General features: G+C 43.8%; 1 protein-coding gene across 1 annotated transcript; it reads left to right on the plus strand.

The window, feature by feature from the left end:
- Positions 1 to 7,009: 7,009 nt before the first annotated feature.
- LOC147984199 (uncharacterized) lies at positions 7,010 to 12,370 on the plus strand. The gene is made up of 6 exons (XM_087541004.1): positions 7,010 to 7,627; positions 7,745 to 8,155; positions 8,585 to 9,085; positions 9,219 to 10,369; positions 11,042 to 11,242; positions 12,148 to 12,370. Exons 1-6 carry the CDS (start codon positions 7,010 to 7,012, stop codon positions 12,368 to 12,370), a joined length of 3,105 nt encoding a protein of 1,034 aa, XP_087397130.1.
- The last annotated feature ends 2,407 nt before the right edge of the window (positions 12,371 to 14,777 follow it).

The raw sequence follows: 14,777 nt of genomic DNA on the forward strand, positions 1-14,777 counted from the left end.
TGCCAAACCACAGTTCATAAGGTGTCGTCTCGACGGATTTAGATGGTGCCCTATTTAACGTGAATGCAGCTGTCTCTAAAGCATACCTCCAAAATGATAGCGGTAAATCAGTGAGAGACATCATAGATCGCACCATATCTAGTAAAGTATGATTACAACGTTCAGACACACCATTACGTTGTGGTGTTCTAGGTGGCGTGAGTTGCGAAACTATTCTGCATTGTTTCAAATGAAGTCCAAACTTATAACTCAAATATTCGCCTCCACGATCAGATCATAGAAACTTGATTTTCTTGTTACGATGATTTTCCACTTCACTCTGAAATTCTTTGAACTTTTCAAAGGTTTCAGACTTATGTTTCATTAAGTAGATATACCCATATCTGCTCAAATCATCTGTGAAGGTGAGAAAATAACGATATCCGCCGCGAGCTTCAATGTTCATTAGACCACATACATCACTATGTATGATTTCCAATAACTCTGTTGCTCGCTCCATTGTTCCGGAGAACGGAGTTTTAGTCATCTTGCCCATGAGGCATGGTTCGCAAGTACCAAGTGATTCATAATCAAGTGATTCCAGAAGTCTATCAGAATGGAGTTTCTTCATGCGCTTTACACCAATATGAACTAAACGGCAGTGCCACAAATAAGTTGCACTATCATTATCAACTCTGCATCTTTTGGCTTCAATACTATGAACATGTGTATCACTACTATCAAGATTTAGTAAAAATAGAACACTCATCAGGGGTGCATGACCATAAAAGATATTACTCATATAAATAGAACAACCATTATTCTCTGATTTAAATGAATAACCATCTCGCATCAAACAAGATCCAGATATAATGTTCATGCTCAACGCTGGCACCAAATAATGATTATTTAGGTCTAAAACTAATCCCGAAGGTAGATGTAGAGGTAGCGTGCCAACGGCGATCACATCTACTTTGGAACCATTTCCCACGTGCATCGTCACCTCGTCCTTAGCCAATCTTCACTTAATCCGTAGCCCCTGTTTCGAGTTGCAAATGTTAGCAACTGAACCAATATCAAATACCCAGGCACTACTGCGAGCATTAGTAAGGTACACATCAATAACATGTATATCAAATATACCTTTCACTTTGCCATCCTTCTTCTCCGCCAAATACTTGGGGCAGTTCCGCTTCCAGTGACCAGTTCCTTTGCAGTAGAAGCACTCAGTCTTAGGCTTAGGTCCATACTTGGGTTTCTTCACTTGAGCAGCAACTGCTTGCTGTTCTTCTTGAAGTTCCCCTTCTTCCCTTTACCCTTTTTCTTGAAACTGGTGGTCTTGTTGACCATCAACACTTGATGCTCCTTCTTGATTTCTACCTCCGCAGCCTTTAGCATTGCGAAGAGCTCAGGAATCGTCTTATCCATCCCTTGCATATTATAGTTCATCAAGAAGCTCTTGTAGCTTGGTGGCAGTGATTGAAGAACTCTGTCAGTGACACTATCATTAGGAAGATTAACTCCCAGTTGAGTCAAGTGGTTGTGGTACCCAGACATTCTGAGTATATGTTCACTGACAGAACTATTCTCCTCCATCTTGCAGCTGTAGAACTTATTGGAGACTTCATATCTCTCAATCCGGGCATTTGCATGAAATATTAACTTCAACTCCTGAAACATCTCATATGCTCCATGAAGTTCAAAACATCGTTGAAGTCCTGGTTCTATGCCGTAAAGCATGGCACACTGAACTATCGAGTAGTCATCACCTTTGCTCTGCCAAGTGTTCATAACATCTAGCGTTGCTCCTCCAGCGGGTTTGTCACCTAGCAGTACTTCCAGGATGTAATTATTCTGTGCAGCAATGAGGATAATCCTCAAGTTATGGACCCAGTCTGTGTAGTTGCTACCATCATATTTCAACTTAGCTTTCTCTAGGAATGCATTAAAATTCAACGGAACAAAAACACGGGCCATCTATCTACAACAACATAGACATGCAAAATACTATCAGGTACTAAATTCATGATAAATTAAAGTTCAATTAATCAAATTACTTAAGAACTCCCACTTAGATAGACATCTCTCTAATCATCTAAGTGATCGCGTGATCCATATCAACTATACCATGTCTGATCATCACGTGAGATGGAGTAGTTTCCAATGGTGAACATCACTATGTAAATCATATCTACTATATGATTCACGCTCGACCTTTCGGTCTCTAGTGTTTCGAGGCCATATCTGCATATGCTAGGCTTGTCAAGTTTAACCCGAGTATTCCGCGTGTGCAAAACTGGCTTGCACCTGTTGTATGTGAACGTAGAGCTTATCACACCCGATCATCACGTGTTGTCTCGGCACGACGAACTGTAGCAACGGTGCATACTCAGGGAGAACACTTATACCTTGAAATTTAGTGAGAGATCATCTTATAATGCTACCACCGAACTAAGTAAAATAAGATGCATAAAGGATAAACATCACATGCAATCAATATAACTGATATGATATGGCCATCATCATCTTGTGCCTTTGATCTCCATCTCCAAAGCACCATCATGATCACCATCGTCACCGGCTTGACACCTTGATCTCCATCGAAGCATCATTGTCGTCTCACCAACTATTGCTTCTACGACTATCGCTACCGCTTCCTGATAAAGTAAAGCAATTACATGGCGAATGCATTTCATACAATAAAGCGACAACCATATGGCTCCTGCCAGTTGCCGATAACTGTGTTACAAAACATGATCATCTCATACAACAAAATTTAGCATCATGTCTTGACCATATCACATCACAACATGCCCTGCAAAAACAAGTTAGACGTTCTCTACTTTGTTGTTGCAAGTTTTATGTGGCTGCTACGGGCTGAGCAAGAACCGTTCTTACCTACTCATCAAAAACCACAACGCGGTATAGTGATTGCTTTTTGATCGTCAGAAAGAACCCTGTTCAATTAATCCTATTCAACTAAAGCTGGAGAAACAGACACCCACTAGCCACCTGTGTGCGAAGCACGTCGGTAGAACTGATAACCCACAAGTATAGGGGATAGCAACAGTTTTCGAGGGTAGAGTATTCAACCCAAATTTATTGATTCGATACAAGGGGAGCCAAAGAATATTCTCCAGTATTAGCAGCTGAGTTGTCAATTCAACCACACCTGGAAACTTAATATCTACAGCAAGGTATTTAGTAGCAAAGTAATATGATAGTAGTGGTAAAGATAGCAAAAGTAACGGTAGCAAAAGTAATGTTTTTGGTATTTTGTAGTGATGATAACAATAACAACGGAAAAGTAAATAAGCGAAGAACAATATATGGAAAGCTCATACGCAATGGATCGGTGATGGAGAATTATGCCGGATGCGATTCATCATGCAACGGTCATAACCTAGGGTGACACAGAACTAGCTCCAGTTCATCAATGTAATGTAGGCATGTATTCCGAATATAGTCATACGTGCTTATGGAAAAGAACTTGCATGACATCTTTTGTCCTACCCTCCCGTGGCAGCGGGGTCCTAGCGGAAACTAAGGGATATTAAGGCCTCCTTTTAATAGAGTACCGGAACAAAGCATTAACATATAGTGAATACATGAACTCCTCAAACTACGGTCATCACCGGTAAGTATCCCGATTATTGTCACTTCGGGGTTAACGGATCATAACACATAATAGGTGACTATAGACTTGCAAGATAGGATCAAGAACTCTCATATATTGATGAAAACATAATAGGTTCAGATCTGAAATCATGGCACTCGGGCCCTAGTGACAAGCATTAAGCATAGCAAAGTCATAGCAACATCAATCTCAGAACATAGTGGATACTACGGATCAAACGCTAACAAAACTAACTCGATTACATGATAAATCTCATCCAACCCATCACCGTCCAGCAAGCCTACGATGGAATTACTCACACACGGCGGTGAGCATCATGAAATTGGTGATGGAGGATGGTTGATGATGACGATGGCGACGAATCCCCCTCTCTGGAGCCCCGAACGGACTCCAGATCAGCCCTCCCGAGAGAGTTTAGGGTTTGGCGGCGGCTCCGTATCGTAAAACACGATGAATCCTTCTCTCTTGGTTTTTTCTCCCTGAAAGTGAATATATGGAGTCCAGGTTGAGGTCGGTGGAGCGTCAGGGGGCCCACGAGGTAGGGGGCGCCCAGGGGGGCAGGCGCGCCCCCACCCTCGTGGACAGGTGGGGCACCCCTTGACGTGGATCTTCCTTCCAATATTCATTATATATTCCAAAATAATGCTCCGTTGATTTTCAGGTCATTCCGAGAACTTTTATTTCTACACAAAAATAACACCATGGCAATTCTACTGAAAACAGCGTCCGTCCGGGTTAGTTCCATCCAAATCATGCAAGTTAGAGTCCAAAACAAGGGCAAAAGTGTTTGGAAAAGTAGATACGACGGAGACGTATTAACTCCCCCAAGCTTAAACCTTTGCTTGTCCTCAAGCAATTCAGTTGATAAACTGAAAGTGGTAAATAAAAACTTTTACAAACTTTGTTTGCTCTTATTGTTGTAAATATGTAAAGCCAGCATTGAAGTTTTCAGCAACGATTATGAACTAACCATATTCACAATAACATTTAGGTCTCATGTTTACTCATATAAATGTCATAATCAACTAGCGAGCAATAATAATAAATCTCGGATGACAACACTTTCTCAAAACAATCATAATATGATATAACAAGATGGTATATCGCTAGCCCTTTCTGAGACCGCAAAACATAAATGCAGAGCACCTTTAAAGATCAAGGACTGACTAGACATTGTAATTCATGGTAAAAGAGATCCAGTCAAGTCATACTCAATGTAAACTAATAGTAATACATGCAAATGACAGCGGTGCTCTCCAACTGGTGCTTTTTAATAAGAAGATGATGACTCAACATAAAAGTAAATAGATAGGCCCTTCGCAGAGGGAAGCAGGGATTTGTAGAGGTGCCAGAGCTCAGTTTTGAAATAGATATGAATAATATTTTGAGCGTTATACTTTCATTGTCAACATAACAACCGAGAGATGGCGATATCTTCCATTGAAAGTGCAATCATGCCCTTAATCATATTTTGATGTTGATGACAACATGCATATTGAGACTAATCATGTTTATCGAGTATTTCTCAGGATTATGTCCCAAGGGCTATGTGTGTGTGGATCATGACTAAGGACATAGCAACATATATCACCCAAGAGCAGACACAAGACAAAGATAAAAAGCTTTGGCTCCTTGTTTTCGGTTTTGCTCTTGAGTGTAGGGATCCCGCACTATTAAGAGGGGATCGATGGTTTTCGCGAAAGAACTTGCTCAAAACCACATAATTCCCTCTCATACCATCTCATAAATTCTTCCTCTAACTTGTGCAAAAGTGGTAGTAGGTTTCCAAGCTAAAAGGTCCAACTTTCACCGGACGTCCGAAGTCTACGGACGTCCGGCATCTCTCAACCAACCAGACATCCGACTCTCTCCAATCGTCCGGTGAGTCTGCACAGAACTGAAATTAGTGGAAGACCGGTCACACCGGATGTCCGGTCACCGGACGTCTACTCACTTCCGGATATCCGGTGCACCCCAACAGAACTACAATTAACGGATGTCCGATGACACCGGACGTCCGGGCTCCGGACGACCGGCGCCTTCTGGATATCCGCTACCTGTGCTGTTTTCACGGTCAGATTTATACTCCAGCGAGCGGACGACCGGCTTCCCGGCCGGACGTCCAGTCCGATCTATGTCACCGGTCGTCCGGTACCCACCGGACGTCCGGCAGCTCCTGTGCCTTAAGTGGCCAAACGGCTAGCTTTTCACTACCACTATATATAGCCTTTCTTCCCCTTCGGGATGGGCGACCACTCACATTGAACAAATCCTAGAACACATTGCACTCTCTCTCTCACTCCTCCACACCAAATCTTAGATCCCCAAGGGATTTGAGAGTATTTGAGAGAAGTTGTCCGACCAAGTGATTGATCCACTCCTTCCCCTTCTTTGCACCAAAGGAATTTGTGACTTGAGCAAGTCTTGAGCTTTTCCCATCGTTCTTGGGAGGTTGGAGACTCCTACGCGGTAGGAGTCTTTCGGAGAGGAATCAACCTTTGTGATTACCCACCGGAAAAGTTTGTGAGGGTTTGGAGACCACTCCAAGGTCTACCACTAGTGGTTGAGAAACGCCTTCGTGGTGTTGTCTCAAAGAGAGAACAGGGTGAGCCTTCGTGGCGTTGGTGTGCCTTCGTGGTAACACCCACCTCTCTAAACGGTGACGTAGCTTCCCTCCAAGGAAGTGAACATCGGCTTACATCCTCGTCTCTCGGAGTTGCGGTTATCCCTAACCTTAACTCTGTGCTTGTGGTTACTTGTCTCATCTGCACTTACCTAAATCATATTGTGTCAGTCTACTCATTTACTTGTATTACTTGATTATCTTGTTTAGCTCTTAGCCTCACACTTGCAATTGTTAGGCTCACTTTCATATTCCGCACTATTGCCTAAAATTGCCAAGTAACAATTAAAATTTGTATTTATACCTATTCACCCCCCTCTAGGTCCATCTCGATCCTTTCAATTGGTATCAGAGCCTCGTGCTCTATTCTTGTGGCTTAACCGCCCTAGAGCGAGATGAACCCCGATGGGACTCCCTTTGTTGTAGATCCGAAGGATAAAGGCGAGGCTTCTTTTGAAGTCAAGACCTTTACTTCTGAGGATCTAGAACGGGCCCTTTCTAAGCAAAAGGAGGAGCATGATGCTTTTGTAGAGGCCTTGGTCCAAATGAGGATAGCCACATTGTCCATGGTGCTTGCACCACTTTCGGGTGGTGCGGCTTCGAGACCAACTGTGCCTACTCCGTCACTTGGTCAACAACCTCCTAGCAATGAACACTCTAGTGTTCCTTGGCTTTATGCAAGACCCCAAGTTGAGAAACCAAAATATAACTCCCAAGGCAAACCTCCTTTACTTGACTCCACTTCCGATTTTGCTTTGTGGAGAGTTGCTATGCAGGATCATCTTCGATTTGGAAACAATGAGATGCTAGAGATCTTGGAGTATGGTTATCATGTGGTTGATCCAAAGAATCCTACACCAAGAGAAATTTATGACAAGAATCTGAATGACACGGCAATCATGTGTATAAGGAGAGGTATGGTTGAAAAGCAAAGGAGACCTTTCATACACATCACAAGTGCCAGGGAATTATGGGAAAGTATCATAAGATCCAGGATCGGTACCTCCACCCTTCGGAGTGCTCAGTATGAAATTGCCAAGGGACAATTGCAAAACTTTTGTATGGAGAAAGGTGAAACTCCAAATCAACTCCTTGAGCGTCTCATGACTCTCACCGCTGATATTGAGTCATGTGAGTGTGACAAGACACAAGATGGATTCAACATGACTAAGCGATTCCTTGTGGACAAGTTGCTCCATGCTCTTGCTCCATATCACCATCAGATGGTATGGGACATAAGACAACACCATGCCTTCAAGGAAATGACTATAGATGACATCATATCCACTTTCCAACTATTTGAAGAGTCAAAGGCAAATGCTACAAAACATCTTGCCATGCATGGCACCCCATCGTCGAAGATCAATCTTGCATTGAAGGCCAAGCATGTATGTGAAGATGAGCAAAGTGAAGAAGAAGAAGATGATGATGATGAAGAAGATGGTGATGAGGTTGAATTCGATGAGGGCCCTTCATATGAAGACATGGCTCTCTTTGTCAAGTAGTTTAGCGCGGGAAAATTCAAGGGAAGGTTTCAAAAGAAGAAAGTAAGAAAATGCTACAACTGTGAAGAAACCAACCACTTCTCCAACGAGTGCCCTTATGAGAAGAGAGAGGATAAACCAAGGTTTCCCAAGACCTTTCCCAAGAAGAAGTTACCAAATCCTTTGAACTCCAAGCTCAAGAAGAGAGATGGGAAAGCAATGGTTGCTCAAGAAGAATCCGATCCTGATGATGTTAGTGGTGTTGCCGGAGTTGCTCAAGATTCTCAAAACACATTGAGGCTAGTCAACAAGAGTGGTGAAGTTTTCACCTACAACTACATGAAGGATTACAAGGGCAACGCTCACAAGTGTCTCATGGCAAAGGTCGTGGTAGAAGATGGAGAGGACCAACACTCTCCTGACAAGGTCAAGGTAACCCCATGATCAAACTCTCCTTTTTTCACTCCTCCTACTCCTAGTGATGAGTATCTTGATGCGGAGGATAGGTATGAGGATGATGATATAAATGATCCTATGCTTGCTAAACTAAATAAGTTCATGTGCTCTCTTAAAGGAAAGAAGCTCACTATGTTTCGTATGCTTATGGAGATGGTGAGTAAGCACACCATTTCCATTAAGGAACTCGAAACCCTCGTCACCGAGGAAAAGGAAAAATGTGAAATCCTTGAGCGGAAAGTCCAATATGAGGAAGCACGCAATGATGAACTATGCTTAAAAATTGGTGCAAACATTGATGTTCATACTAGAGATCTTGCCTCCTTGAAAAAGGCTATCGACTCTTGCAAAGAGTTGATGAATGATAAAAGTAAGCTTGTAAAGTCTAATGCTTCTCTCTCTAAGGATTGTGAGCTCCTATCCATGTCCCTCAAGACCAAGGAAGAAGAGATCACCCTTCTTACAAAGAGTTTTGAGACACTCAAGCTTACTTATCTTGAAACTCTAGCCAAGGCTTACTCTTCTCCTATTATCAATGTTGATGCTTGTACTACTAACTCTAGTAGTGATCTAGCATCTATTATTGAGGAGAATCGCTTTCTCAAAGCTCAAATCGAGAAAGGGCTCATGACATGTGCTCAAGGGCAAAAGAACCTTAATGAGGTGTTGAGCCAACACAGTGAAGTGTTTGCCAAAGAAGGACTCGGGTTTGACCCAAGCACAAGCAAGAAGAAGACATCCTCTCAAAAGTGCACCATCCCTCTAGAAGAAAATTTTGTACGAGAAGGGCACAAGGAGAAAGGTAAGGTTGTTTGTGGGAAGGCCACAAGGGGCATGCCCACTGTCATCAAGCCAAAAGGGTTCATGCCTCCATCCTATGTTCTTCGTAAGACTAAGGATGGGGAAGTTTGTGCAAAGTTTGTTGGTCCTCGAAATGCATTTCGGTTTTATGCTATTTGGGTCCCTAAGACCCTTGTGACTAACTTGAGAGGTCCCATTGCAAAATGGGTGCCTCTAACCAAGTAATAACTGTGTGTAGGTTGCCTTCTCCGGTGGAGTAAAATGGGTGATTGATAGTGGATGTACCAATCATATGACCAGAGATAGCAAGTTGCTCTACGATTTCATGGAAGCTATTCAACCATTTATGAGCATTATGTTTGGTGGAGGATCAAAAGGACAGGTACTCGGTTTGGGTAAGGTGGCTATCACAAATGACATGTCTCTTGCAAATGTCATGCTTGTCCAATCCCTTAAATACCATTTGCTTTCTGTTCGCCAATTGGCCTCTGTTGGTTATGATACACTATTTGGACTAACGGATGTGAAAGTCTTTAAGAGAGATACTCTCGAAGTGGCGTTTGTTGGAGAGTTGGATGGCAACCTTTACACGGTTGATTTCTCGAAAGAGAGCACATTCCATGCAACTTGTCTAATGGCCAAGGCCGACAAGGGGTGGCTATGGCATCGCCGGCTAGCCCATGTCGGCATGAGAAATCTTCAAGATCTCTTAAAGGGAAATCACATCCTTGGACTAACAAATGTCTCTTTTGAGAAAGATCGTGTGTGTAGTGCATGCATAGCCGGGAAGCAACATCAATCAAAGCACCCACCCAAGAATATTGTGTCTACTTCAAGGCCTTTGGAGCTTCTTCATGTGGATCTGTTTGGGCCTCCTTCATGGGATAGTCTTGGTGGGAAAAAGTATGGACTTGTCATTGTGGATGATTACTCAAGATACACATGGGTGTTTTTCCTCAAGTCCAAAGACGAGACGAAGATCACCTTCATTGATTTTGCCAAGAAAGCACAACGCAAGTTTGACAAAGAAATCATGGCAATAAGAAGTGATAATGGTTCCGAGTTCAAGAATTACACCTTGGAAGGATTTCTTAGTGATGAAGGGATTGAGCATCAATATTCAGCTCCATACACTCCCCAACAAAATGGTGTTGCAGAAAGGAAGAACCGCACCCTTGTGCAGATGGCAAGGTCCATGTTGGATGAATACAAGTCGCCACATAGTTTTTGGGCCGAGGCCATCAACACTGCATGTCATGCTTCAAACCGGCTCTTCCTCCGCACGATATTTGAAAAGACTCCATATGAGCTCCTGACCGGGAACAAGCCAAATGTCAAGTACTTTCGTGTATTTGGGTGTAAATGCTTCATCCTCAACAAAAGAGAGAGGTTAGGAAAATTTCAATCTAAAACCATTGAGGGCATATTTGTTGGTTATGGATCAAACTCTCACGCCTATAGAGTCTACAACAAATCCAATGGATGTGTTGTAGAAACTTGTGACGTGGTGTTTGATGAATTTAATGGCTCCCATGGGGAGCAAGTTGATCTAAGTGATGTAGGTGAAGAAGATTCTTCTCAAGATATCTTGACGATGGGTGTTGGTGCACTTCTTCCAATGGAACAAGACCCTCATGATGATGAAGAAGAAGATGAAGGCCTCACACACCATCAAACTACTTCCACACCCATACCACCACAAGCACCTATTACTAAATCAATGCCCTTAGTCCAAGTATAAGATGATGATCAAGTTCCTCTTCATGATAATCATCAAGAACAAGATCATCCTCAAGGGAAAGAACAAGAAAGTGCAATCATTGACAATGAACCTCAACAAATGCAAGAAGAAGAAGAAGATCTTCCACCACACATTAATGATCCATATGTTGAGGATGTGGATGATGGACATGAAGTTGAATCTCGCGAAACCTTAACCTCCATCATGCCTCGAGTGGCCGGTCGTATTGATGTTGATAAAATCCTCATCGGCATATCGGAAGGTAGAGTCACTCGTAAACAATTGACAAACTTTTGTGCTCACTTCTCTTTTGTGTCTAGTGTTGAGACTCTCAAGGTACAAGATGCGTTGATAGACAACGATTGGCTTATTGCTATGCAAGAAGAGTTGAATAGCTTTGAGCACAATCAAGTGTGGTCATTAGTCAAGAGGCCAACTACGGAACACAACGTCATTGGAACAAAGTGGATTTTCAAGAACAAGCAAGATGAGAATGGCGTAATCATCCGCAACAAGGCAAGGTTAGTGGCACAAGGATACTCACATCATAAGGCTTTGTATGGCCTCAAACAAGCACCTCGTGCTTGGTATGATCATCTTAAGAAGTTTCTACTCGATGATGGTTTTGTGAGAGGGGTGATCGATCCCACTCATTTTACTAAGAGGGACAAAGGTGATTTGATCTTATGCCAAATCTATGTGGATGATATCATTTTTGGTTCTCCTAATATTCATTTATGCAAGAAGTTTGCGGCATCAATGACCAAGAATTTTGAAATTTCACTCAATGCGGATTTGAAGTTCTTCCTCGGTTTTCAAATTCAACAATTTAAAGAAGGAATTTCCTTGTCTCAAGCCAAATACCTCAAGGATATCCTAGCAAAATTTGGCATGTCTGATGCTAGCCCATGTAAGACCCCCATGCCAACCAAAACTGTACTCACTGAAGACTCAAACGGTATCCCCTTCGACCCATCTAAATACCGCTCTATGATTCGTTCATTGCTTTATCTTTGTGCATCTAGACCAGACATCATGTTTAGTGTATGCATGTGTGCTAGATTTCAAGCTTCCCCTAGGGAAAGCCATCATAAGGCGGTTAAGCACATTCTTAGATACCTTGTTCACACCCCAAAGTTGGGTCTATGGTACCCAAGGATGCTAAGTTTGATCTCATTGGGTACACGGATGCGGATTGGGCTGGAGACAAAGTGGATTGTAAATCCACCTCCGGTGCATGTCAATTTCTTGGACGCTCCTTGGTAAGTTGGTCCTCGAAGAAGCAAAATTGTGTTGCCCTCTCCACTGCCGAAGCTGAATATATTGCAACCGCCAGTTGTGCAACTCAGTTACTATGGATGAGGCAAACTTTGAAGGATTACGGTATCACCTATAGACATGTGCCTCTTCTATGTGATAATGAAAGTGCCATTAATATTGCTGAGAACCCCAAAGATCATACCCGCACCAAGCACATTGACATTAGGTACCACTTCCTGAGAGATCATGTGGAGAAGGGTGATATTGACATTGCTCATGTTGGCACAGATATGCAACTTGCAGATATTTTCACCAAGCCATTGGATGAGGCAAGATTTTGCCAACTTAGGCGTGAACTTGGTATCTTGGAGCTTGACAACATTATGTGAAAACTAGTACTCATGCATGCATTGTCATACTGTCCTGTCTCTATGTAGGCATATATTTAGGGGGAGACACTCAACTCATGCGTTCTCTCACCCTATGAAATGCATAAAAAGAACAAACACTCTCAAAGCTACCATGTTACTCTAACTATGGTGCTTTCAATGATGGCGTAGTGATTATGGACCCAAAGTTCAAATCTTTGCAGTGTCATGTCACGTATACTCATACATGGTGGTATCAGCCACCGCCTTGTCATTAGAACAACATGTGAGCAGTATGTGTGTTTATTATTGTTGGCTTAGGAAACTCATTGCTTCATCTAGGGTGTCCTTGCATCCTACTACATATGTCACTCATCATCTCTCCATCATTGCCATTAGCACCAACTATGGCACCCTAGTCTTCCTCGAAAAGATATATATAAAAAAACCACCGGACGTCCGTCAAGACCAAACGTCCGTCAAATCCTTTCTGGTGCTCTTGCACCGGTCGTCCGATCTGTACCGGTCATCCGTAAAAATTTCTCTGGTGCCCTATTACCGGTCGTCTGCTGTAACCGGACTTCCGTTAAATACTGCTCTATCTAAACGCGTCGGATGTCCGTTTTTTGCCGGTCGTCCACTACTTCTCGTGTTAGGTTGCCCTCTCAGGTCCCGGACGTCTGGTTCACACCGGATGTCCGGTACGGGTCTCGCCCGCCTATATATACTCGGGCGTGTGATCCGGTCAATTCTAAAACCTAACTCCTCTCGCCGCCGCCGCCGCACTCTCTCCTTGCTGCGTTCACGGGCTGGATCCCTCGCCGCCGGGACCCCGTTTCGGCCCTTCCGGCCTTCGTCGCGCCTCCTACCTGGTGCGGTGAGCGTGGATCGACCGAACCTTCAGATCCGGTCAACACGACCGCTCTTCTCTCGACTCGGCCGGTTTCAGGGGAAATCTCTTCTCCGCCGCATTTTCTCCTCGACCTCCTGAGGTAGCAACTTTTTTTTCTTTCCCCCATTGCTCTAACCTTCTTGACCTATGGTGATTTTTAAGATTTGGAGTCTCCTCCTTCCCTAGGTAGCAATGCCACGGACAAAGCGCTCTGCTCAAAAGCAGGTCACCGCTGGAGGCTCTCGTCCGTCTCGTTGTGGTGGGTCCGATGATTCACAGGAGCACGCTCGTCCTCGGAAGCGTGCCGCTCACCCTCGCAGCTCCACTAGCGCCTCTTCGACGGAAGAATCCGACTACGAGGATGAATTGGAAGAAATTGAGGAACCCACTTATGTTGCTGTTCGCACCACTGCACCCAAGCCTGGAACTCGTTGGCCCACATTCAAGCCTCCTCCTCCTCCAGTTCAACCTCCAGGTGCTGCTCGTCGCATCTCTCTTGAACCTCCACACCCTCACGGTCGCATCATTAAACGGTTCAATGAGGTTCCCATCGCTTCTTACCTTAAGCTTCGTCGTGATGTAAATCAATTCACTGTTCTTAGTGATTCATAGGATGCTCGTTTTCGCACAAATGTCCAAGCCGACATTTTCACCACCATAGTCATTCCTAAAGGGTTATCTATCCATATGTGCATCGACTTAGAGCATATCCGCACTCATCCGGAGAAATATCCGGGAGCCATTGAGCTCATTGAGTCCTCCGGTCTTGCTGCACCATTTGAATTCCAGCATGATTTTAACTATGCTGCAATTCATCAATTCTATGCCACTTGTTACTTTGGTCCCGATAAAATTGTCACTTGGATGACCTCCGACACCATGCTCACGGCATCCTATGCTCAATTTGTTGCTGCTCTTGGTTTTCCTGACACAGGGTTCAAAATCCATAAGGATGACCCTAACCATAAGCCCAAGAGCATAGAGGTCTGTGCGGATCTTCTCAAGCCCATAAGTGAAATGTCTAATCAGGAGAAACATAAGGGCCTGAACCAAGTTTCAATTTGGTGCTCACCCTTCTACATCATTTTTCAGTGTGTTATTCGCACCATATATCCCAAGATGGGTGACAAGGGGTCATGTAACAGCTACTGCATTGATCTCATGCATCGCCTCTATGAGTCTCCCACAGGGAAGATAAATATCCCTCACTTTCTGTGGCATGAGATCCGTCTGGCTTGTTTTCAACACAAGCGAGCCTTTCCTCATGCCCCCTTCCTTCAGGCATTTATCGAGAGTGATGCTCCGTTTCCCATTGCCCGCACTCACTTGCATGAACGGTGGGTCATTCCATCTCACATGGCGGAGGATTGGGTTCCCAAGGACTCTTCTGCTCCTACTCGTCGTACCCCGACTAGTGTTCCTTCTTCCACCACTCGGTCTACTTCTTTCGGCTCCGCACCTTTTGGTCGCATCTCTCGCTTTCTTGGGAAAGCTCACTCTGCCATGATGAAGATGTTTACCTTTCATTGCTCTCAA

This window comes from Triticum urartu, chromosome 2A (assembly GCF_056163025.1).
Source record: "Triticum urartu cultivar PI428250 chromosome 2A, HENAU_Tu73, whole genome shotgun sequence".
Classification (NCBI taxonomy): Eukaryota; Viridiplantae; Streptophyta; class Magnoliopsida; order Poales; family Poaceae; genus Triticum; species Triticum urartu.